The sequence below is a fragment of the Camelus bactrianus genome, chromosome 3 (genome assembly GCF_048773025.1).
Source record: "Camelus bactrianus isolate YW-2024 breed Bactrian camel chromosome 3, ASM4877302v1, whole genome shotgun sequence".
In the NCBI taxonomy this organism is placed as follows: Eukaryota; Metazoa; Chordata; class Mammalia; order Artiodactyla; family Camelidae; genus Camelus; species Camelus bactrianus.
The window spans coordinates 51,531,612-51,556,361 of record NC_133541.1 but is presented as its reverse complement, the minus strand read 5'-3'; the positions used below and the strand labels follow the sequence as shown (position 1 = coordinate 51,556,361).

Sequence of the window (24,750 nt, the reverse complement as noted above, 5' to 3'; positions counted from 1 at the left end):
CATCCTTTCCCCTTCCCCATTTGAAATGCACCTCTCTCTTTCACTTTTAATGAAGAAAACAGGAGTACTTCATTTTTTTTCTCACTATCTCCCTGTTGACAACGAATTAATGAGTTGATCTAAGAAAGAAATGGAAAATTGTATTGGAGCCACTTGAGTATTATAACCTGGGAACAGCATCTTAGAAAGCTCAAAGAACTGTTATGCCCATTAGAAGTCAAAGCACAGTTATGTAAGTTTTTTGAGACAGAGGGCTGTACATCAAATGTATGTACATCAAATGTACATCAGTCATATTACTGACAGTTTACACAATTCAGTTCTGTAGGTACAAAGTGGTAGATCATGTGACTCCTTACAAGGTCAAGAAGGAAAGTTATGTTTTAAGGAGTTATCTTGTTGATGCTAGGAGAATGTTGCTTTCTAGGGTTGAGCGGGTATTTCTGGCATTGCGAGAGGCTTGGTTGATGCATAGTGCAAATACACAGTACACTGTAGAGAGGAAAGAGGGAGCCAGAAGGCAGAGAAAATTTGTTTATGTTTAAATTTTTCTTGTCTTGCCATAAAATACATTTTATTTCACAATTTCCCTTTTTTGATCATTAATCTTTTGATTAAAAGCATTAGGTGATCAAATGTTTTTGGTCTCTCTATGCCAGAGTGGTTCTACGTTGTCCAATAAAACTTAAGCCAGTTTTCCTCACATGTGTGTTGTGTATGCCATTATGTTATAGAGAACTACAGATGTGATCTATAGTTTCAAGTTGTGTAGACATTCATTATCTTAGTATGAGCAGGTGACACACTGCATGAAAGGCAAGAAATTATATCACCATATAAGTTCACAAACTGTAATTAAAATTGCCAATTGGACCAGCAATGTCATTAGCAAAGATTTAAACCAAGATCCTCATGAATCAAACCATTTTCCTAGTATTTCCTCTAAACTGGGAAGAGGATCGTTCAGAGTGGAAATATGACTTCATGTGTCATAAGATGAGTTAACAAACATCGTGGCTAAATAAGGTCACACCACTGGAAAACTGATACAAACCAGCACCCTCATATTACGGTTGAAATCACAGATTGACAAGGGCTGTTTCCAGGGCTAACTATTAGTGACCTTGGGTCCAAAGAAAAGCAGTTATGTATCTTCCTAACCAACCTAGGGAGAGCCACGGTCATAAACTTGTTCCATAAATCTGTTGAGTCCTGTTAGGAGCTACCAAATATTCACATCTAGTGAAAAGGACTATTTGTGGCCAGGTTCAGAACAGGCATCATTAACTGGCTGTGTAAGAGGGTCTCACTTAGTGTTATTGGTGGTAACATTAGCTTGCATGGTGCTTGAGTTTGTTTCTTTTACAATAAAATTTCTGAGGGCCATCTAGTTAGAGCCTTGGAGAGAAGAAATCTACCAAGGCAACCTAGGAGTACTAGACATAGTACTAGACATATTTGGCCACAAACCCAGTACTTGGATTGATTTTTTTTTTGAAACTTGGGAATGATTGAACCCCAAAAAAAGAAATACATTTGGTTCATAAGCAAAAGTGTGAGCACAAAAATGAAAAAGAAAAGTATGAGCATTTGTCAAAGTAATCAGTATTCAGGCTGGTTTAGCATCTTGGGTAAGCTTTCTACTTCCGATGTCATCATCTTCTCATCCTGGTCTGGTAGTGTCGGTCTTTGTTCAAGTTGAGTATGAGAAACAGGGGTTGCAATTGATTCAGGAGAGAAGGCCTGATAAAGTCCCTTCCAATGTGGCTGTAAAGAGTCCTTTGTCTGATGTCTTTTCCAGTATGAGTAATCTGGTTGCAGATCATGGCACATCTGATGTTCATCCAAAGTTAGATTACTGTGATAAGCTTCAGAAACAAACTTAGAGTATCCTTTTAATAACTAAACTTTACAATAGTATAACAACAAAGAACTATCTGGGAAGTGAGCCTTAGGCAGTAGTAAATACAAACCTCACTAGTGTTTAATACCCACTGAAACATAATCTTTTTCTCTATAATTACCCTGATTTCTACCATAGCCAAATTAAGATTAATTTGTTTGGAAAATGTCTGGTAAATTGACCACATGGACTCTTTACATTTGCTGTGCTGGAACTTTCATAAGAAATCTCAGATTGAACTTTTTTAAAAAAAAAAAAAAAAAAAAAAAAAAAAAAAAAAAAAAACCTCTCAAGCCCTGGAAAGCCACACCAAGGGCATGTCACAGATTCCTCCTGTCATCTCTGTAGATTTGAGTGATAGATTTGGGTGAACTCCTCTCTTCTCAAGGTCCCCCAAATACCTTGAGATTCGTGCACTTGTTAGGAGTGGCCTTCCTTATATACCTGAGAAAACTGCTAGGAACCTAAGAGTTTCCAAATTCTGAAGTAATTAAGTTGAAAGGAAACATAAATGTTTTAATTCTACACACAGAGGTATAATTTGAAGGTTTCCATGTATCTGGAAAACAGATTAAAAGCCAGTAATATTTCAGATAAAAAACCAAAAGTTATAACCATACTCATAAGTTCACTTACTTTTATGCAGATAATCCTTGATCTTAATCTTCTATTAACAATTTTATGAAGCTATCAGGTTTTCCATCAGAATTCTTTTATTTCTTACCCTGTTTAGCAGTATGATCTGAAAGTTATCAGAAACCTATACTTGTCAAAAAGTCCTTTCTGTGAATCTCATTGAAGATGAAGCATTTTTGCAAAAACATCAGAGTAAAATAGTAATTATCCATAAATGAAAAAAGACAGTAATTTAAAAGTCAAGGTTAAAGACCTGATTGCAATGCAATTGACAAATAAACTTGGTTACTGCTGTGACATACAACAATTTATGATAAGTACTAGAATTATGACTGATACCATTTTACCAGGACATATCAGATATTTAGGAGTTCCATATAATTTCTAGAATATCTCTATTAGTAATATTTACCCATATGATACAACCTAAAAGTCTTATCACCACTCATTTGACAATGCTTCACATGTAATTTAACATACCAAACAAGTCTGATTGGTTAAATATTCCTCTCTGAGATGGAGAAAAAAAATATTTTGAGATGTTCCAGGAACCCTTTGGGAAACCTTAAAGTTAACTAGAGATCAGATGAACTTTATTTAGAATTTGATCTTTGTAAAATAAAGTTTGTCAAAAATATCAAAGTTTCAAAACACCTGGCAAATAGAATCATAGGTCACTGTGAAACAATACCCATTCTTTTAACCAAAGTGACAGTAAAAGATCTCAAAGGTTGTAATAAATCACTTAAAGACAAAGAAATTCATACAGTCTGTTATCAGAAGCAGCTTGATACTTCAAGAATACTTTGTTCTTAGAAAAATAAATTCAGATTTTGTACCACTTTACCTTTAAAATTTATTTTCTTAATTAAATTCAGTCTTATCTGAGCCAGTCCTGACCATGTATAAAACTCTTTTCTCAGTGTTCCTTTTCCTCAGACCTTCTACAGCTTTCTGTATGCATATTGTTTTGTCCTTTTTCTTTTCCAGCTCTAGGATAAAACTATCCCTTTTTTCACTTTGAAAAAAAAAATGCATTTCCATTTCTGATACGTTCTTTCACTGAAAACACGATTCTCATTTTCTCTGCTGAAATATTTCCTTATTATTTTGTAGCTTTAGTTACATATATTATAATTCTTAACCTTAAAACCTAGTTTCTAGTAAAAACTAAAAAGTAAGCAATTATGAACTGTCATTTTACATTACTGTAGATTGGCAGGCTTATAAATAACACTTACGGTTTCTAGGAAACATGCACTTTCTTACAGAAAATGTCTTAGTGAGCATCAAACATATTAATGCTCCTAAATATCTTTAGTTTCACTAAGAAAAGAAGCCTATGTTCAATAATTAATGTCCCAGTATCTTATCTGGAAATGATCTGAGTATTCAGTGGATTCCCATTATTTAAGTTAATTTAACACAACTATGAACTTTCAACTTACAAAAATCTGGAAAGAATATTTTATATTTTAGATAGACAATCCCAAAACAGCTATATCTAAAGAGTTAAAAACGTTTGTCATATTGTTATTTTTTCTTGCTGACAAACTTTGTAACAGGAGTAATAATATTTTATTTGATTTCTGGTAAACCTAGGTACAATAAAAGTATTATACTTAATATTGATCACTCTAAAGGCATATCTGTATTAATTAAACCAACAAGCTTAAACTAGTTTTAAAACCAGATAGTAATTCAACACCAAATATTTCCTAAATCACATAAACCTGAAATTCATTCTGGCCAGTTTCTCTTATATTTTTGAGTATTTATATAAGCACTTAATTTCCTTTAAGCCAATTAAGTGGCGCTCCTGTTACTGAAGAAAAAAAGTTCAAGTGCTGGATGCACAGTGAAGCCAAACAAACCAAAACATTGGAGTTTGGAACAGAGAAAGGTTTATTGCAGGGCCAGGCAAGGAAAATGGGTGGCTTGTGCTCAGATTTTGGGGGGGAAAGTTTTTATAGGCAAAATCTGGGGGCGGGGCTGCAGGGTGTGTGACTTTCTTCTGATTGGTTGGTGACGAGGTAACAGGGCGGCGATCCAGGAATCTTGTGCTGAGCCTGAAGTTACTACCCTCCACCTGGATGAGGGCTCAAAGATACATTATTATGTATACTCCTCGAGGAGGAACCAAGACCCTGCCCCAAGGCTGCACTGTTGTCTCTTGACTGTTACTCCCTTGTCTCTGCATTCCCTCCCTTCCTTGATAAGCAACTGTTTGAATCTGCCCTTTGGAACTCAGAGAAGGTCAAGGACGCCTATTTCCTATAAACAAGAAATGGGGGACACAGAGAGGATTTATACCAGGGAGGACCTCACATGCAGGTCCTGTTCTGTTTCTCTTGTACAAATTAATTTTGGCAGTACCACACATCTACAACACACATACATAGATAACGAAGAAACACACAAACACAGAGACCCCATAGTTCCTATTTCAAAGTTTCAGCCAGGAATCAGGTGCAACCATATAAAAAGCAGTTGGGACAAATCAGTCACCTGTCTAGATGTCTAAACCCTTTCTGCTAATATTTATGGAGAAGACACTTAAGATTTCTGTTTGTCTTTGACAAATCAAATACCTAGTTATCTGCCCTGTTTTTCTGAAATTTGCATTTTAAAAAGGTAACAGAGATAAGGGTTCCTGGAGAAGACCGAGTAGAACATTTGTATCTTAAAGATACAGGAAGAGAAATACAAGTTCCTCATAGAATAACTTTGTCCCCTTAAGGCCAGAAAAAGATTTTTTCTCATTACTTAAGCCTCTTAAGATAAATAGGGGAAGTTTGGGGAGTGGTAAAACGATTGGTGGGCTTTGGTTTGTTTCTGGAGCCACACCTCTGAACTTATAAAGACTAGATTTGAAAAATAAGGACACTGTTTTTGTTTTTTGTTGTTGTTGTTGTTTCTTTTTTTCCTCAAAGAATTGGGTGGCCACCTCAATGATGTTGAAGGACTCACATACCCGTTCAACTACCTTGGACTGTTTTACTTTCCCTCATTTAGCTTAGGGGAGAAGGCACCTCTCCCCACCCAAAAAAAATCTACCAGGCCCCGAATATCAGCTATGGTCATTCTAGTCAGACTGGTGACCTCCTTATCTTGGTAATCCATTTATGGATACTTTTGAGGATTCTCCCTGGGTTTAAGAATTAACTTAACTGTGGTCCTCAGTTAGGCCTTTGATCTGAAGAGACTTTCCTACAGTCTCACCTAGTCCCATGTCTAGAGGTAACTGTTTAAAGGAGTGTCTTCTGAGAGGAAAGGCAATTTAGACAAAAAATTACTAGAATTGAGTACTCAAAGAAGGATGGAGGTGATGCCGGAAAAACGAATATGGGGCATGAGGAGGGCCATGTCCCAGGCTTCCGTTGAGCCCCTGGGATGTGCCCTGCCAAGTGTGGGTCCTTGGCTTTGCGCAGGAAAGAATTAAAGAGCGAGACACAGTTGAGTAAAGGTAAATTTATTTAGAGAGAGACATCATCGAAAGGCAAGAGATAGTCCACGAAGTGTGGGGGTTGGGTGCTCACATTAGCGTAAAAGTAGGTACACACTCCATAAACAGAGTGCAGGCCTGTCTCTGAAAGGGGAGAGAGAAAGAGGCCCGTGAAGGGCAGTGTTGCCAGTTTTTATGGGCTTCGTAGCTTCATATGCTAATAAGTGGAAGGACCAGTCTAGCTAGCCTGGGGAAGGGGCTGGGATTCCCAGGAAATTGGCCATTTCCCACTCTTTGACCTTTTGTGGCTAGCCTTGAGACTGCCATGATGCCTGTGGGCATGTTATTCATCATGCTAATATGTTACAGTGAGCATATAATGAAGCTTAAGGAAGTCAAATCTCCCACCGTCTTGAGCCTCAAGGCCTACTGGGGGTTGAATCTTTAGCCATCCTTGTGTTAATTGTTGTGTTGTTCCTTAAATGGCTGTGCCTTGCCCCCTTCCCGTCTCAGGGAAGCAGTAATTAAAGTTTTAGATACCTCTTAAACCATTAATCTTTCATTAGCCTTCTACAACAAATCTTTCGTTGAGGCCGTTTTGAAATTTTGAAGCCTTTTGGGGCTTCTGTATACCAATTACAATAGGTACAGTAGTTTAAGATGAGAGCTCTCTAAATGTGAACAATTTGGTAGACTTTCAAATTCAAAGGATCCAAGAAGCTAGCTGTAGAAATATTTTTCCCTGCTAGTGTAATTTCAGAAAAGAGAAAAAACTCTTACCACTGTTTCGAGTAGACTCTTAAGGCACAGATCCAGAAGACTGCCACTTTAACTGTGAGCAAAAATCAGTTTGGTCATGCCAAAAGTATCATATCTTGGCCGCTTCAGGGACTGATTACCTTTAGTTCCCAATTAAGTACTTGCACGCATACATAAACCCAGATGGTATTCCTGTAGGTGACTGTCCATCAGGGAGCTGTTTGCCCTTTGAGGCACAATCTCCCATGATTAATTTCATAGCCTAATTCAGATGTGCGGTATGAGATATGATCTGAACAACTTTCTGAGGACAGTGTGGTGGATCGAATGTGTGCAGCTTCTGAGTCTGGCTCCCCAAGGAGTTACCCTTGGGCTGGTTGACTCCTTTACATGGCTTGATTTCTTTCTGTGACAGCGTAAAACATCCTTGGGTGCTTGGGGCACTAGGTGATCAGCTCTGTCTTGCAACCTGGACGAGCAGTATTTACTTAATGGTTGTAGTGGGTCTCCCTTGTTCTTCAGAGCTGAATAATTCAGTCTTTCATTTCACTAGCAAAAGCTTTGTTCAGACCATATATCAACTCTTTTTTTATTTTTCCAGTTTCAGCTAAATTTAACAAACTCAGCCACCTCTATTTCCATGGGCTGCTTGCCCAGACCCTCTACATCCTGCCTAGGAAATGCACTGGTGTGCCTTAAGACTCTGAGTCTTGGGGGGATGGTATAGCTCAAGTGGTGGAGTGCATGCTTAGCATGCACAGGGTCCTGGGTTCAATCCCCAGTACCTCCTCTAACAATAAATAAATTAAATAAACAAATGTAATTACCTCCTCATACCCCCCCCCAAAAAAACTAAAGAAAATGAAAAAGATTCTGAGGCTTAAGTGAAACAGCTCGAATTAAAATTTGGGGGATCATCACTCAAATGAGATCCAGATGTTAGGAGAACTCACTGGAACACCTGAGGAGTACTGAGAAGCTCAGTGGGCCCATGTTGATACTGAATGCTGGTTCCGGGTACACTTCAGTGGGCATCTCTGATTTCCTGCTGGCTGTGCTATGCATGTCAATGAAAAATTAATCAGTCAGTATGAGAAAGAAATGGAAAATTTTATTCGAGCCAAATTGAGGAAAACTGTTCTGCCCATTAGAAGTCAAAGCATAGTTATGTATGTTTTTTGAGACAGAGGGCTGTACGTCAAATGAAGTATTATTGACAGTTTACACAATCCAGTTCTGCAAATACCAAGTGGTGGGTCATGTGACCCCTTACAAGATCCAGAAGGAAGGTTATCTTTTTATGTCTTGTTGATATGAGGAGAATGTTGCTCTTTTGGTTTGGGCAGGTATTTCTGCCTGTGGGGGAGGTTTGGTCAAGATATATAATGCAGATATGCAGTACACAGTAGAGGGGAAAGAGGAGGCCATAGGGCAGAGAAATTTTATTTGAATTTTTTTGTCTTGCCATAAAAAATGAATTCTATTTCACATCCCTGTGGTATCAAGTTATACATTTCTTAAATAAACTAGGGTCTGTTTTTAAATTTTTTTCTCCCTTTCTTTTGGAGTTTTAAACCATCTATATTTGCTTGTATCCATACTACATTTGCATGAATTTTAGACACTAATTCAAAATATGACTTTATTTTGGTTCTTGTCAGGCATTCATAATATTCTAGTTATTGAACAAATTTGTCTTTCATCTGTAGTCTCAAATAATTTTATCATTTTAAATGCATTCCTTAAGACTTAACTGTAATGAAGACACTGTGCTAGGCATGGGTAACATTGCAAGGAATAAGGCAAACAAGAATCCTGCATGAGGGCCTTAGCGAATGTGTAATGGGAACATAAAGTAGTTAACAGGCAGTTAGAACAAAGTATGTTATAAAACATTTTAACACTGGGAGGATGTTGAGTCAGTGGTGGCTTCCACATGAAGTAACAGATGAGCTAAAACCTTAAGTAGGCTGAGTATATGTTAACCGGGTGAACAGCCTAGGAAGTGTTTGCTTGTAGGGACTGTGAAGAAAAACATTTGGAGACCAGAAGCAAAAGAGCATTTAGCCACAGGGGAAGGTAAAGAAAGCACTTATCTGTGGAGAGTGGAGCTGATCAAGAGCAGGGAGTGGCCTGACTGGCCAGAAAAGTCTGCAGGAACCAGTATCCTCAGGCATCGGGTTTTAAGTATGTGAAGTTTTCAGATTTACTATTTAGAAAAATCATTCTTACTTCCTGCAGTGAGCAGAGAGGATTGCAGTTGACAGTTGTGACGGGGGCTTGGAGACTTTTCCATTAATACAGGTGAGAATTGAAGATAGTCTAAATTAGGATAGAGCAGTAAGAAGAGACATGGACAAATCATGTATTTGCAAAGTAGAATTGAAGCGTGTGGTGATTGAGTGAGGGAAAAAGGAGGAATTCAGAAACAGGCCCAGGTTTCTGCCTTAGATAGGTTGGCATGGAGGTGAGGGAAGAACAGGTTTTAGACACATTGCATATGAGTTGATACATTCACCCAATGATTACGTATTATATATTATTAGATATAAAGATCTAACACTTAGGAGAAAGATAGACAGGCTGTGAATTTGGGAGTCATCAAATGATGACTGAAGTCATAGAAATGAGTAGTGGTGCTGTGAGGAAAGCCAGTATGGAACCCGAGACGCACTCATGGTTAAGGGATAAGCAGAGGGGGAGGAGCCTGCACGGGAGCCCAAGAAGAGTGCTCACTTGGAGCAGGAGTAGGAAATTAGGTTGTCCTCGGGGGAGGAAGGCTCCAAACAGACAGTAACCTAACAAAGACTGCTAACAGGGCAGATAAGTTAAAAACTGTGAAGTGTCCCATAGATTTAGCAATAAATAGCTCTTTTCTTTGGTAAGCATGGTGAGATAAAGGGATTGGTTTGTTTTTTAATAAAGGAAAATTTATTCCAATTACTTTAGTTCTTTCTCAGATTTGCCATCAGAGGAAAAATGTACCTGTCTTATTTTCCCATTTCATTTGTCAAAGTAAAAATTTGTAATACTGTAGCTCCCAGTTGGGAGACTGCTGAGGCTCTGACATGATTGAATGAGTATTACAATTTTTAAAAGTGTAGGTGTGGTTATGATCAATAGAATTTAAAAATCATTAGAAAATATGCTTGAGTTCAGAGTAGATTTTTGATATTTTCTATTTTTCTGCTGTCAACAGAGACCAGCATGATACTGCTGTCCTTTGAGTGTCTGAAATGTTTTGACAAAGGGAGTCCTGGGGAGAGATGCCTCAAAACTGGTGTTTCTATTCTTTTTCATGATCCAGCTAGTCATTAGATGGTTGTGTCAGGGAGGAATAAATTTTTCTCTACCCTTCTAAGTTCTGGCTGGTCTAAGAATTAAATTGACAGGTTAAGAGGAGAAAATCAAAGTTTAATAACGTGTATATGGGAGAAATCCAGGAAAACTGAGAAACTCATCAAAATTGGTGAAACCCTCACCTTAAATATCATCTTCAGCTAAAGACAAAAGATGTTGAAGTAGTGGTTTGGAACTTAAAAGGGGGGAAAAGGCAATTCACATGAAGATGGAAAAGCAGATGTTTGGTGGGCTATGCAGAAACAGTGGACGCTGTAGACGCTGGTCTCTAGGCCCTGCTGCGTGTCCCCAATAGTACCTATCGCATATTCTTTGTAGGTATCTCTGGTGATAGCTCTATTCCAGGATTCCCTCTATCTAAATTTTTTTAGTCAGTTAAGAGGAAGAGATCAAAGTTTCTTGCTGAGTCTTCTGGGCCTTGATTGTTTTTTAGTTCAAAGTAATCTGTGTGCCAAAGAGACACTTTGGCGTAGTACATTTTGCTCCCGTGCGGTTAGATTCATTTAATGGAAATGTTACCTAACAAGAGTTCCTTTGCCCGCCACACAGTGTGGCCAAACAAACCAAAACATCGGAGTTTGGAGCCGAGAAAGGTTTATTGCAAGGCCAAGCAAGGAGAATGGGTGGCTTGTGTCCCAAATACCCCAAACTCCTGTATGGTTTTCAGGGAGAAGTTTTTATAGGCAAAATTTGGTGTGAGGGCTGCAGAGTGTGACGTTATTCTGATAGGCTGGTGGTGAGGTAACAGGGTGGTGTTCCAGGAATTTTGTGCTAACCCTGAAGTTGCCATCCTCTACCTGGGTAGGAGCCTCTGAGTTCCTAAGAACTCAGATATATTGTTATGTATATTCCTTGAGGAGGAACTAGAACTCTGTCTCACACTGCACTATTATTTTTTGAGTGCTCCTCATTTCTGCTTTCCTTCCCTTCCGTAGTTGAATCTGCTTTTTGGAACTCAGAGGTCTAGGAGGCTGAAGCCTTTATCCTGCAAATAAGAAACAGAGGACATCAAAAGGCTTTTGTGCCCAAGAGTTCCCTACAAGGTCTTGCTCGAGTTCAGTAATCCATTGAGTTGTACACTCTTCTGTACGTGTTGTAGTTAAAAGTTGGGGAGTTTTTTGAAGTGGGTTTTGAAGGATCTTCATAACTCTACAAGAACTACTGCATTAAATCAAGATTTCTGATGTGCCTGTGCCAAATGAAGGGAACATTACAGCATAGTTCCTCCCACTCTTGTGTGGCCCCAGGTTGTGATAGTGTTGCTGAAATATCGGCTCCGGTCCCTGATGAGCCAAATAACCCAGAGACAAGGTCTTGGAGCTTAGAAGAAAAGAGACAGTTTTATTGCTTTGCCCAGGCAAAGGGGACTCAGAGCAGGCTAGTGCCTTTAAAATTGAACCCACCTTGGGGATGGGGTTGGGTGATTATATAGCCACAGCTCAAACAATAAAGCATTGATAACAATCAACAGAATCATTTTCTCATCAGAAGACTTAAAATGGCATCATGATGCCTCCAGGGGACCAATTCTACAGAGGCTAGTGGTTAGATCTCTTTATCTTGTAAGCACTCAAGGTGTGGTCTTCTTGGCAATTCAGGCTATTTTGTAAGGTTACAGCCCTGTGACCTCCTTGGAGAAGGGCTCAGAGACCAAGCATGATTATTACTTTCAATTACTGGAATAAAGTAGAAACAGTAAGATCAGTAGCTTTAGTTTAAACAATGGGCCTGGAACTGTGAGTAGCAACCAGTCAGTCAGGTCAGTTGACGGTTTTAAGGGCAAGCATAAGAATGAGCAATCTGTTAGCCTGAGTGCGGCCATTTTATTAACCCTCCTTCAACAGGAGAGGGATGATGTTGCTAGCTGCTTTTTAATGGAGTAGTGATAAACTGGGATTTTCAGTCTAACTGGAAATATTCCAGACAGACCACAGTTGTTCACGTGTCTTATTCTGTATATTTAAAATTTTAGGGAAGCTTAAAACCAAGCCTGCCATTTCAGCCTTTGGTTTTACCAAAATAAGAAGCTGTTGAGGAGGGGGATTTTTCCTCCTCTGCCTCTCTTGAGTTTTTGTGGCTGGCCTAATAGTAAAATTGACACAAGACAGATTAACAGGAAAAAAATAAATTTTGACTCCTGTGCATGGAGATTCCATAGAAAGGGGACCTAAGAAGTGGCCAAAGCAGGCAGCTTTTATACTTTTTCGACAAAAGAACAATACATTTGTAAGGAATTGATAGGACAAGGAAACGGGTTTGGGGTGCCCAATTAGTGAAGAATCTAAGCAGGCTAGGTTTGTAGTAGTAAATTCAGGAAGTAACAAGGTTTGTTTGTGTAGGCTTCTTCTCAGATCGAATTCCTGATCTTTGGTAATATTGTCCTATCTCCAGATGCAGGGAATGCACCTTTCATGTGAAATTTATTTCCTGTTTTCTTGCATTGGCCATTTCTTAAGTAACTTTAATTCAGAATAATCAGTATGCTATTGAGGCACATTTTGGGGTAGCCTACTCTGGGCCCCAAGAAAGCTATTGTTCCACTTTAAGTTCACGTTAATTTGTTTTATCACAGCAAAATATACACATACCTTCTATGTTTCCATTTTGCTATTATTCTTTATACTTTTATCTTCTGATACAACTGAGATTCTACACTTGCATTAGAATCACTTGGAGGACTTAATAAACATGCATATTCCTGGCTCCCCTCAAGACCCACTGAAAAGTAATTTCTTCGAGTAAGGGCCTGTGAATGTTCATTTTAACAGGTTCTCCAGGAAGTTCCCCAGGTGACTGAAAGCCACTATACTATTCTAACCAGGCTTTCAAGCATCAGTTCAGCTTTTCTTTCTCCGTGATATAACTGTCTTTACTTAGGAAGATTCCCCTCAGAAATCCTATCTGTCATTCTCATTGGTAGTTCTGCTGCAACTTTGTACTTAAAACCTTTCTACAATTTTATAAGGTTTCTGTTGCCAAGTACTCAAGTCACAAGTACTTAGCTCTGCCACTGTAGCATGAAGGCAGACATAGACAATACATAAATGAATAAGCATGTTGTATTCCAGTAAAGCTTTATTGTAATTTCATATAATTTCCATATGTTATTCTTTTCTTGTTTCCCAACCATTGAAAAATGAAATTCTTAGCTTAAAGCCCATACAGAAAGTAGGCGGAGGACTGGAATTGGCCCATAGGCCATAGTTCATAGTTCACCAATCCTGTACTCTAGATTATTTCCCTAACCCAGTATAGGTTAATATACAGTAAATATTTGAGTACCAAGTGAATTAAATTGTAACACTTGTGATTTTGCATAGAGCGTATATTATTCATCTTTATGATATTGCCTAGTATACTAACTGGTTCAGAAATTTTTGTCAAGTCACTTTTCAACTTTCCCCTAAATTTAATTACCAGGGTTATCAGTGTTTTCAATTTTCTTGAATCAACTGCTTTTTTTTCCCCCTTTCTGTCTGAATAGGAAGGCCCAAACAGTTTGATTAATGAAGAAGAGTTCTTTGATGCTGTTGAAGCTGCTCTTGACAGACAGGATAAAATAGAAGAACAGGTATCTATATTATTAAAAGTTATAAAAATCCTTGATGTATGTCATTTTATATAAATAGAATTGGAAAGTATGTATCTAATAACCTAAAAAATGAACTGAGTCTACATTGATTCACAATTGTAGACAAATCTGTATAAGTCACTTTCTTCATTGATCGGTTTCCAAGCAATAGAAAGAAGACCAATGATTGTTTAAAGGAAGCATATGTAATTAATGTGAAATTAAATGGAAATATATTCTGCCTATTCCCCTTGAAATATCCAACTTTACTATCATTCTGTTAATATAAGGCATAATATTTGCTCTGAATAAAACAATCTCAATGAATTTCTCTTCATGAAGTACCTTATGAATTCAAAAGGAAGATGACCATGAATTTATTTTTCTTCTACATTAGTACCATTCAGTTTTTATTATTAATTCCTTTATTGCTTTCACTACCTTCGCCTTTAGTTACTTCCTCACTTTTAACTTTGCTCAGTGTCTTTTCATTTATTAAATTCACAGTGGTTATACCTGGCTCCTCCTGTGGAAATTGAAGGAGAGCATTTCTTAAATTCTTTAACTCTAGTTTCAAGATTAATTTGATCTTTTACCTTCCTTAATTCTACAACAACACAGTTACCATATATTACCACTAGATGGTACTTAAGGATGAATTTGTTATTCTTAAGGACTAAGCATTTTGCAAATAAATCTCATGTGTATTAGTTTTATACTATAAATTAACTTGCATAGAAAAGTCTTGTTCACTCCCTGTCATTGCTAAGGCAGTCATGGCAATTGTGCCCATTTACTGGTCTGTCTACCTGAGGTAAGTCATCTGCAGTAGTGGCTGTTTACTTTTCTTATTTATTTTTCATTGTTTTTTTCCATAAGTCAATGATGAAAAGTTCATCACATTAATTTATAAAGTTTATTGCTCATTTTTCATACCCAAAAGGTGCTACACAGTACTCAGTACAAGTGGGAACTTTCAGTTCCTAAATGAGCTCTAATTTTGGATACCAAAAATATTATCTGAAGTAGCATCATTGTGTTTGGTTTTGGATTTTTGTTTTTGTTTTAATGGTTTTGGGGTTGGCTTTTTGTTTGTTTTGTTTGTTTGTTTGTTTTCCCCTTCACTGTGTTTTTATTTTAACCTAAGTTGTGTTATTTTGGGCAGAGTACTGAACTTTGAGGTCAGGACAAGTTACTCTTAGTTTTGCCACTAACCATGAAGCTATAAACTTAGCACTTAAATTCTTTGGGTCTTGGTTTTCTAATCTATGAAACAAGGAGTTGGATAAGATGATTCAGATCATCGCTTCTGACTCTAAAATGCTCCTCTATTGAATATCAGCGTGGTGGTTGAGTTGGAGTTGAAGAGGATCAATAAAAAAAACTCCTATAAGCTTTAGAATAAAGTAATAGTCATGGAGCTGTCAACTCACTTAATTTCAGTCTATTCTTTACACTCTGGTAGGTACTTCACAAAACAAGTCATTAAACAGACCTTGATTTTCCTTGTTAACAGCCAGGCACGTTGATATGACAAAGATAATTACAGTGAGGTCATGCTCTAGAGTAGTAAGTTTTGTTAGTTGATGAAATCAGTTCCAAAGGTTCAGATCATTTCCCTCGTTGTATGCAGTAGATGTTGCACAGAGCTCTCAACAACACAGCCACTTCATATGTATTCTTCAGTGGCACATTTTTGAGTTAACATTTGTTTTCCATTTTTTGCCAGCACAGGGAAAGATATGCCATAAAGTGGTGAGTGAGAAATAAGATCTTAGCCGTTGTGTTCAGTGTTGAATGGTAATTACCAGTTGTCTTCTGCATAGTTAGAAGATGAGCACACACACAATTTCTCATACCTTAAAATTAGTAGGTATTTATTGAATAAGTGAGAAGAAACTAGGCAAGCTGAGGAGGAGAAAGGAGATTAGGTGGCAGCTTAACAGAAGTGAGGTGATGGGATGAAGGCATAATACACATTCTTCATGGAAGGGAGACAGCGATATATATGATATGTTCTTCGGAGCATAACTGAACCAAACAATGATACTGGTTCAAATGATATAGCCCTGCAGGATGCCAATAAGGTGAAATGATTGGAATAATTTGGCTAGAGTTTAGATAAGGAAGTTATTCTGGGAGCACTGTTAAGATTGATTTATGGTAAATGGTGGCATGCTGGTATTAGAGATTGTAACTGGGAACAAAAATCAGAGCACTAATCCTTGTTCTAAGGTAGTATCTATAGAGTCTAAAGAAAGAGGATTGGGACACATGAAGTGCCAAGATTTGGCAAGACTTGTATCTTTAATGTTACTTCATAATTCAAATATTTGTAAGTACTAAAGTGCCCAGTAATTAAATGTTATATTATCCCGTCTCAACTGCAAAACACACTTTAAAACCTTCCCATTTAACATTATATGTTTCCTTAGTCACAGAGTGAAAAGGTCAGGTTACATTGGCCTACAGCCATGCCATCTGGAGATGCCTTTTCTTCTGTGGGGACTCATAGATTTGTCCAAAAGGTAAGGTAATGGCAGAATTTACTGAAAGTGTATGTTAAATTGTTCTTCACTGTTGATGAAACTCTCCTGCTGTATAAGTTTTCTCCCTTTTCTTGAATTTAAGTAATGAGATATTTTGAAATTATATGTCTTCTTCCATATACATCCTTCAAAACCATTAGAAATCTTCGGACATAATGTTCTTTCTTTTTTATTTAAGGGGAAAAGAAGGGTGGGGAGATAGGGAGTGGCTTGTCCAAAATAATTAATCAGAAGCATAGCCAATTATATTAAATCTTTTTTCTTTGGGGTTAAGTGTTTTTATTTTTTATTATTAGAAGCACTACATTCTTTATAGAAAGATTTTGCAGCATAACACATAATAGGTGCATGAAGTCAGCACTTGCTGCTGAGCTTGTTTCATATAGTGCTTTGTTCTCTCTTTCTTTATCTTGTGTTTGGAAGTTGGTACTGAATGCTCTGTTGTGCCTTTGTTCTGATTACTTGGTTTTTTCTTTGTCTGTCTCTGGTAGCCCTATAGTCGCTCTTCCTCCATGTCTTCCATTGATCTAGTCAGTGCCTCTGACGATGTTCACAGATTCAGCTCCCAGGTACTGTATGAATGTATAGAGTGGACTTGAGTCTTTCTGTGCTATATTCCAGCCTGCCTTCCTGGTTCCTAGAAATCTTTTGGTTAGGCCACTTGTTTTGGATTTGCATTTTAAATAGTAACAACAAGCATTAAAAAGGACTTCCTTATCTGCTAAATAGTTCCTCTGTCAGGCTTGCATGTGCCCTTTGTATCCTCTACTGTGAATAACTTGGAATTTTGCCATATAGGAGGTACTCCCAAAATATTTCAAATTGAATTGAAACGTAGAAGTTACCTGGTGTTTAAATATCAAATGATAACTGTTTCTTCAGACAGGATTCATCAGCTTTTATGGACATGGTCTGTAGGATATGTTACAGCATTAAAGCTGGTTTCAAGTCTCACTTCTAATCTAATTTAAAATATCTCATAATATATTCAACAGGGAGATAAGTTTTTAAATAAAATTTGTGTAATTACCATGTCTTATTACCATTATAATACTAAGCTTTGTTGAATAGGTTGTGTTTTCCTTATGCAAATTACCCTTGGATATTATAAATGCATATTCCTGCTTGTATAAATTTATGGAAATTGATTTTAAATTATTAAATATCAGTATGGTTTAGGAATTTAGGACAGGAAGCTGGATGCTTGCAATCTCTGCCCTCATGATAAAATCAAAGTATCGTCAGAGGAATATTTTTCTTAGCATCATCATTGGGTAAAAAAAAGTCACATCTTTGCCATTCAACTTTGTGTTTTTATGGCGATTGCATTTTATTGGATTGCATCATGTTATTTTATGTTAAGAACTTTAGCTCTCCAGTCACAATGACTGGGTTTAAAGCTGGTTACCTGCAAAATATTGAACAGCTTTTCTAACGCTTCTGTGCCTTGCTTCTGTCATCTGGCTAGGACTTCAATGTAGCTAGAACCTAGCATGTGGTATCTGTGGGCTTTTATTAGCATTATAACAACATTATTTCTTTGAGCTAATCAAAACTATTCTGCATTATTTTTCTTTATCAGCGTATTCCAATAAAACCTTTTAAAAGTCAATTTAGAACAGGCATACAAATAACATTTACACTAATTTTCAACTATGTAGAAAATCAAGTTTGATTCAAAAATTTTTTTCTGGCTTTTGTAGCTTTTTCCTCGAACATTTTTGAGAATATTTATCAATCCTTCATCACAAATCACCCATAGCCAAATTTATCACAGTGTTTTTTACCTTTTGCTCATTCATTTATGCATGGTTTTTAAATAGTGACTTATTTTCACAAATAAGTCAATGACCAAACTAGATAATACTGGAACACTTTGGTTTATTCTGCTAAACTCCACCTTGCATTAAAATGATAAAATAACAAATTAACTGAAAGACATCAGTACTGGTCACCATTTTCCCTTAACATATAGAAATACACAGGCTATAAATGAAAGAAAATGTAAAGAGCAAGAAAAGAATGTGAGCTACTGATAGGTGCCTGAGAAAGAGGAATTCAGAACCCGGAGCTGGGCCCTAGCTGTAGAGATGTGTAGAACAGCTGAAAGCCTTCAAGTACAGATGAATGTATCACTGAGAGGCAGGTGCCCAGCTCTTTTATAAGACTGGTGTAACTTTTGTATGTAAGTTGAGAAAAATCTTCCTGGTGTATTTTTTTTTCTAAAGTATGATGCTCATGATTGATTCAGTTCTGTTTTTAAGCTTTTGATTTTTCTACTGTTTTATCTGCCAAAAGAGGGAAAAATGAAGAAAAATAACATTGAGGTCTTCAAATATTTATTGTCCTTGCTAAAGTATTTGTTGTCAGTAACAGACTTGTGCTCTGGCAGTTAACTATTAATTTGGCTTCGCCATCTACATTCAACTCTTGGCTCATGACTGCTTAGTTCTTGTCGAAATAATATTCATCATCTTGATTGAGTAGGATTATTAAATGTAGAACTGAGAGGTGCCCTAAAAATAACTTCAAATAAAAGATGTGGCTCTATTAGGAAAATAGAACAATGCATGAATCTATCTGTCTGATGCACAGTTATTGAAAATGAAGTAGCTAAATCAAAGTGTACAAAAAGGAAGAAGGACTTGGATTTATAAGTGGATCTTTTTGGTCACATTTACTTGCATAACACAATTACCATCTAAAGATGTCACATCAGAAATCAAAAGGAAAAAAAAATATCTTCCTTAGTTGAAAAAAAAAAAAGGAAAGAAAATCAAAGGGTAGGTAATACCTCTACAGGTTAATATGTGGTAAGCATCCTTGCAAAAACAATTCTGTGTAAAGCTTTTTCTCACTTTATGTCCATAGCAACATATAATTGTTGTGGTAATTATTTATTTCACCTTTCCCTTTTTTATGGTATAAGTTATACATGCTAATTTTAGCAGAACTAGAAAGTTGAGTAAATAAAATTAAAATCCTAGATTACTGTTCTTATGCATATCCTTTTTCCATATATATGTATATTAAAATAAATAAAATCAGGCACATACTGAAATTACACACACCTAAGTAATTGTTTTTTCTACCAAAGTAGGTAACTCTATATACTATTTTGTAACTGCCTTTTTTTTTTAAACATATAATTAGGCCTATCTTCCTATCAGTAAATATAGCTCTAAATCTCCTTGTCTATTACATGGATATGCATACTAGATTTACCTACTGACCTAATATTGAATGTTTAGTTTATTTTCAGTTAGTCTTTATTATAAATATATATAGTGCTACCTGGGCATCCTTGTATATACATCATTGTACACTTACCAGTTATTTCCTTAGAATATATTCCTAGAAGTAGAATTGTTTGGACAAAGGCCATGCATACTTCTAAGTTTTGTTTTTTATCCTTATTGCCAAACTGTTCATTAGAGAAGATGAGCCAGCTATACTGTACTGACACTGAATATTATAATTCAGTTAATTTTTTTCCCAATCTGATAGACTAAAAGTGGTATTTTTGCTTCTTGGCTGTTTGCAGTTTTCAGTGAATTGACTATTCATGTTGTCCTTGACTGTTTTTCTTTTGGGTTAACAGTACACTGTTAATTTGTTATAAGGAAATTATTCTATCCAACAAATTCCTTTATGACAGTAAGCATAGTTGTATTCCTTTCACCTGGGTAACAGAAAGAGATCCAAGTTCTATTTGAGCCCTTCTGAGACTTCTGTTCATTACAATTTTGTTGTGCCATCAAAGGACAATTTTCTTTCTATATTAATAGTGTTAGAAAAATCCAATTAGATCTGGCCTCCTATAATGGCATACTGAGTGATTCAAATGTGAGGTGAAAGAAAAGGTAAGAATTGGAGTGCCATCACCTCTTATTTCAAATGTGTTTTATCTTCATTTTTTTTCGTAGTTCATTTGTAATGAAGATGCTGTGGGTGTCAGCTTATCATTTTCAGCTCTAGGTCCAAAAAAATCAAGGGCATGATTCCTGAAATTATGCTTAGTCTAATGAAAACTTGGCAAATACTATTAAAGCAGGTGGAATCTTGCTTCAGAAATTTTAATTGTCTTTTTTTTAAGCAATAGGTGTTTCTAGTAACACTATTTTCTAGTACATCAAATTTTAAACCTAGTAAGACAGAAAATTTAGTGTATGTTTATTCTTGTCACCCAATTAATGATCCCTTGTTTCCCACTTTTGATATAGAGTCATAATTGAAAACAGTAATTGAAGTATATCTTAAGAATATATCTGAAGTATGAGTGTGGTCACAAATGACCAAGTCATTACCTCTGTAGTAACATTGGCTACTTCATATTTTATCGCAGTGAACATGAAATTAGTTACAGTGAAATTTTTCTGGTATCACCTCTCTCCTTAACCTTAATGTTATTACCTTGAGGAATATGCCATAATGAGTAAAGATTCCTTGATGAAGGTTTTGCAGAACATGGTTAATACAGTAATTCAGTACTTCATTTGTTTCTTTAGTGTTTTATGAACACGGTACTGAATACAATTTTTGTTTCTCTTTTGAACTTTTCAAACCCTCTTAAGGAAGTAAATAATGACAAAAGACTGAAAACTTTCCCACAGATGGAGTAGTAACTATGATAAGAATACATTTTCTTCATCTGTCTAGCAAGACAATGTTAATATGTTTACTGTACATTGTTTTACACTTAGGTTACACCTCCTATCAATTTATATTTGTGGAATCTGGTTCCTTTTGGACCAAAACACAAATTAAAAACACCTCTTTTTTCACACATCTAATATAGGAATAATGTCCCTAACAAAAACACAATTACCTGCATACTTTTCAACAAAAGAGCTAAATGACAGTAAAGTTTTTTTTTAAACAGAACTCTTTTTTTAACAGAATAAAATTCTCCTGTCACAAGTAATCCATTGAAAGTAGGGCCTATTTAGGGGAAACATTTTCTGCCTGTAATTTCATAATAAATACAGGTGTTCTTAACTCCTGTTGTCCTGCCTAAAATATACATATTCAGATCTGAAGATTTTTAAATCTTCAGATCTGAAAAGAGTGAGAATTTCTCCCAATTAAGATGCAACATAGACAAATGAGTGAAGCCGGTGCTGCTTTGGTTTTATTTATGCATGATAACTGGGGCTTTCTTTGTTCTTCCTCTTTTGGTAATAAGATACACTTTCTATATGTTTGTAATTTGGAATCCTTCATTAGTCATCCTTACCCTCTGAAAGCAGATTTCAAAATTATAAAGGCACAAAGGTTTTTCCAGTCAGCCCCTGAAATTGTGTTTTCTAATTAAGGCTCTATAAAATTATAGTTGTACTAGTAGTCATCTTTTAAAATCTCTTTCAAGGCTCTAACCCAGCACTTTTCACATTGTTTTGAAGTTTATGAATAAAGAAATAAGATATTAGTAATGTTTATTTAATACAAAATTAGATTGTAGAATTTTAGCATAAACATTTTTATCAGAAAATTTTTTGTGATCATTGCCAGTGAAAGACATTTAAAGTTGTAACTACTTTCAGTAACGAAAAATGCATTCTGAACTTGGTGTGCACATCACAATAACATGCTTATAACATCCTTTTGTGTAGAAAAAATTATATCCCCAGGGTGAATAACTTTGAGTTTCTGCCCCTAAACCATTATTTATTTCAAAATACATGTAAACCAGTTCTTAACTCTATCCCTAATGAATGCAGTAGACTTGATGTAAAATAAGTAGTTAAATTTAGGAATAAATCTTTAAATTGAAGTATAATGTACATATTTTCTCTTTTCTGCCTTCTCTTAATAATATTATTATATAAAACAATTATGAGTAAAAGTTTAAAAAATAGAACTTAAGAATTAAGTTTCTGTGCATAGATGGTAGAGGCACCACTTCCTTCAGAGGCAGTCTTTTTTATCACTTCAGTTCTGTATAAAAACATGTTTCATACTAGAATTTCCAAAGAACGCTTACATGGAATCTTACCAATAAATTTGATAGAGGATTCTGGGAGTGTGAAATATTCTACTTTATTTGCTTATAAAAGATATGTTGGGGTAATTTGATAGTGAAAAGGAGAGATTGCGATTTAAATTTCAGTAAAAAAAAAAAAAAGATTTGGTTAGAAATTTAGAAAGAATGAACTAAAAGGTGATTATTTGCAAATGTTTGCATATATGAGTATTAGCATTATCCCTGTAAGAATTTAGACCAATGGAACTGGAATCAAATAAATGGAGGTGGTGGTTATTTTTAAGTTGGCTTATATTCATGATAAAAAAGAAGTTTATCAGTGAAATAATGAAAGTTACCTTACCTTTATAGGGAAATCCTGACATACAACGATCTAATTCTAATACCTCTGTGTAGTCTTAAATACAGGAACACTGGACTAGATGGTCTCTTTGTACCCCTTTCATCCTTAATGTTTCATGATTTTGTGCTTTAAGATATTATCTTTGTAAGAAAGCATTTTATTGTAAGGGAAAGAATAATTCTTCTTTCCAAAAAATGTTGTTTGGTCACTTGATGTACATTAGGCCAATATGTTATTTGAGTGAAGCATCTTTCTTCCCTGCATTTCTCCCTCCTGTCATTAACCTGGATATGATACCTGGAATGTGGACTAAACTCTTCAAAACTATATAAAATGTACTAACCTTTGTGCATTTGGTTGCTTAGCTTTCTAAGAACATCATTTCTGAACTGAAGTAAACTGAATGCCATTCTATTTTAGAGATATGACACAGCTGTTAATTGGACGTGTATTTTTATGGCCCTGTTTATCTTTTCAAGGTTGAAGAGATGGTGCAGAACCACATGACTTACTCATTGCAGGATGTTGGTGGAGATGCCAATTGGCAGTTGGTTGTAGAAGAAGGAGAAATGAAGGTAATTTCCAGTGTATTGTGTGTGTATGTCTTTTTTTAAGTCTTTTTTTTCGGGGAGGGGGTAATTAAATTTGTTTTAGTGGAGGTACTGGGGAATGACCTCATGCATACTAAGCAAGTGTTCTGCCACGGAGCTATATACCCTCCACCCCACCAGTGTACTGTTGTAGGTTGCTAATTGCAGCCCTGGTGCAATCATACTATTATTAGTGTTGATATAAGTAAGATAGCATTTTAAAATTTCTATTAAACAAATGACATATGATCAGAAAAGCACCAGATATTAAGAAATAAAGTGTCCTTTTGCTTCCCTGGTGTAAGTTTTACATAATTTCTTTTATGATCTTAGTATGAATCTGAACACAGACCATTTTGTTTTACCTAAGCTGTGGAGAAAATAAAATTTGGGTGTCTAGATATGAGCAGGTCACAATTAGCTGATGGCTTTCTCTTTAGATAGTTCTCCTTCTCCCCACCCCCACCCCCCGTTTGTTTTTTCAGTATGCTAAATGCTGTGTCCAAGTGTCACTTTTTTCCCTCTTTGGTCTATACTTCACTTGTTCTTTCTCTGACTGCATCTTTTTTTGATATTTGGACATTGGTCAGCTAATCTTGCTCACATCCCTAAACACGAGACAGAGAGAACAGGGAGCAAGAGATTGAGAGTTGGCTTGAAAAGCAGCAGCAATGCTGAATTTTGGATTACCTCATGCCCAAGGCGCTATGCTACGATAGATGTTTAATAAGACTCCCTCCAAGCTGAAACTTTGGTTGGAGAAGGAGGATATTGACATTAAAAGATAAAATTACTTAGGTCTTTCTGATAACAGTGCATGAAAAATTGGGAAAAAAAGCGATCTCTGCTTTGAGACAATTAGATTGTTTTGCACTGAGGAGAAGCATTTGAACTATGTCTAGAAATGGAAACAAAGTGTGACAAAGGTGAAGTGAGTGTATTTTAGGCAAGATACAACATGAGCAAAACTTGAAAGCACTTTTTTAACATTTTTTTATTGAGTTATAGTCATTTTACAATGTTGTGTCAAATTCCAGCATAGAGCACAATTTTTCAGTTATACATGAATATACATATATTCATTGTCACTTTTTTTTTCCTGTGAGCCACCACAAGATCTTGTATATATTTCCCTGGAAAGCACATTTCTAATTCACGAGTTTTGTATAGACTTTTGACCAGAATTATTCTAGCAAATGAGATACCATATTAGATGTTGAAATTTTCTCTCCTTCTGAATAGGGAGCAAGTTAAGAAATAAGATAGAGGAAGTTACCAAAATGCTAGTTGTACTTCTGATAAGCTAACATAGCTGGACAATCACAGGGCTTCCCCACAAGAGCAGGCCCCAAAAGCAGACCAGGAGATATCCTGTCTGCAGGAGAAGAGGTTGAGCCAAGCCTGCCTAGTCTTCCTTCTATGCTCACCATTCAGATGTCCCTGTTCCCCGCCAGGGAGGAGGAAGTAAAAGGGCGAAGGGGAACCGGGAGTAATAGTCTAGATGAAGTTCCTCCACATGGAATGAGGGGTAAAGAAAAACTGCTCCTACACCTTTAGGGAGAACAGAGATTGGGGCTGGACTATGGGGAGTATAAAATAACCCACTAAACA

The 24,750-nt window shown here is 36.2% G+C and overlaps 1 protein-coding gene across 4 annotated transcripts in view; it reads left to right on the top strand.

Moving 5' to 3' along the window:
• Positions 1–24,750, top strand: part of CERT1 (ceramide transporter 1) — a 119,800-nt gene that overhangs the window by 82,341 nt on the left and 12,709 nt on the right. For 2 of the 4 annotated variants that reach the window (XM_074359966.1, XM_074359959.1), the window contains 4 exons: positions 13,588–13,674; positions 16,110–16,202; positions 16,715–16,792; positions 23,029–23,124. In XM_074359966.1, the coding sequence (XP_074216067.1) occupies positions 13,588–13,674; positions 16,110–16,202; positions 16,715–16,792; positions 23,029–23,124 (354 nt within the window). The remainder of the gene's footprint in view (positions 1–13,587; positions 13,675–16,109; positions 16,203–16,714; positions 16,793–23,028; positions 23,125–24,750) is intronic. The other 2 variants (XM_074359970.1, XM_074359954.1) reach the window with 1 other exon arrangement.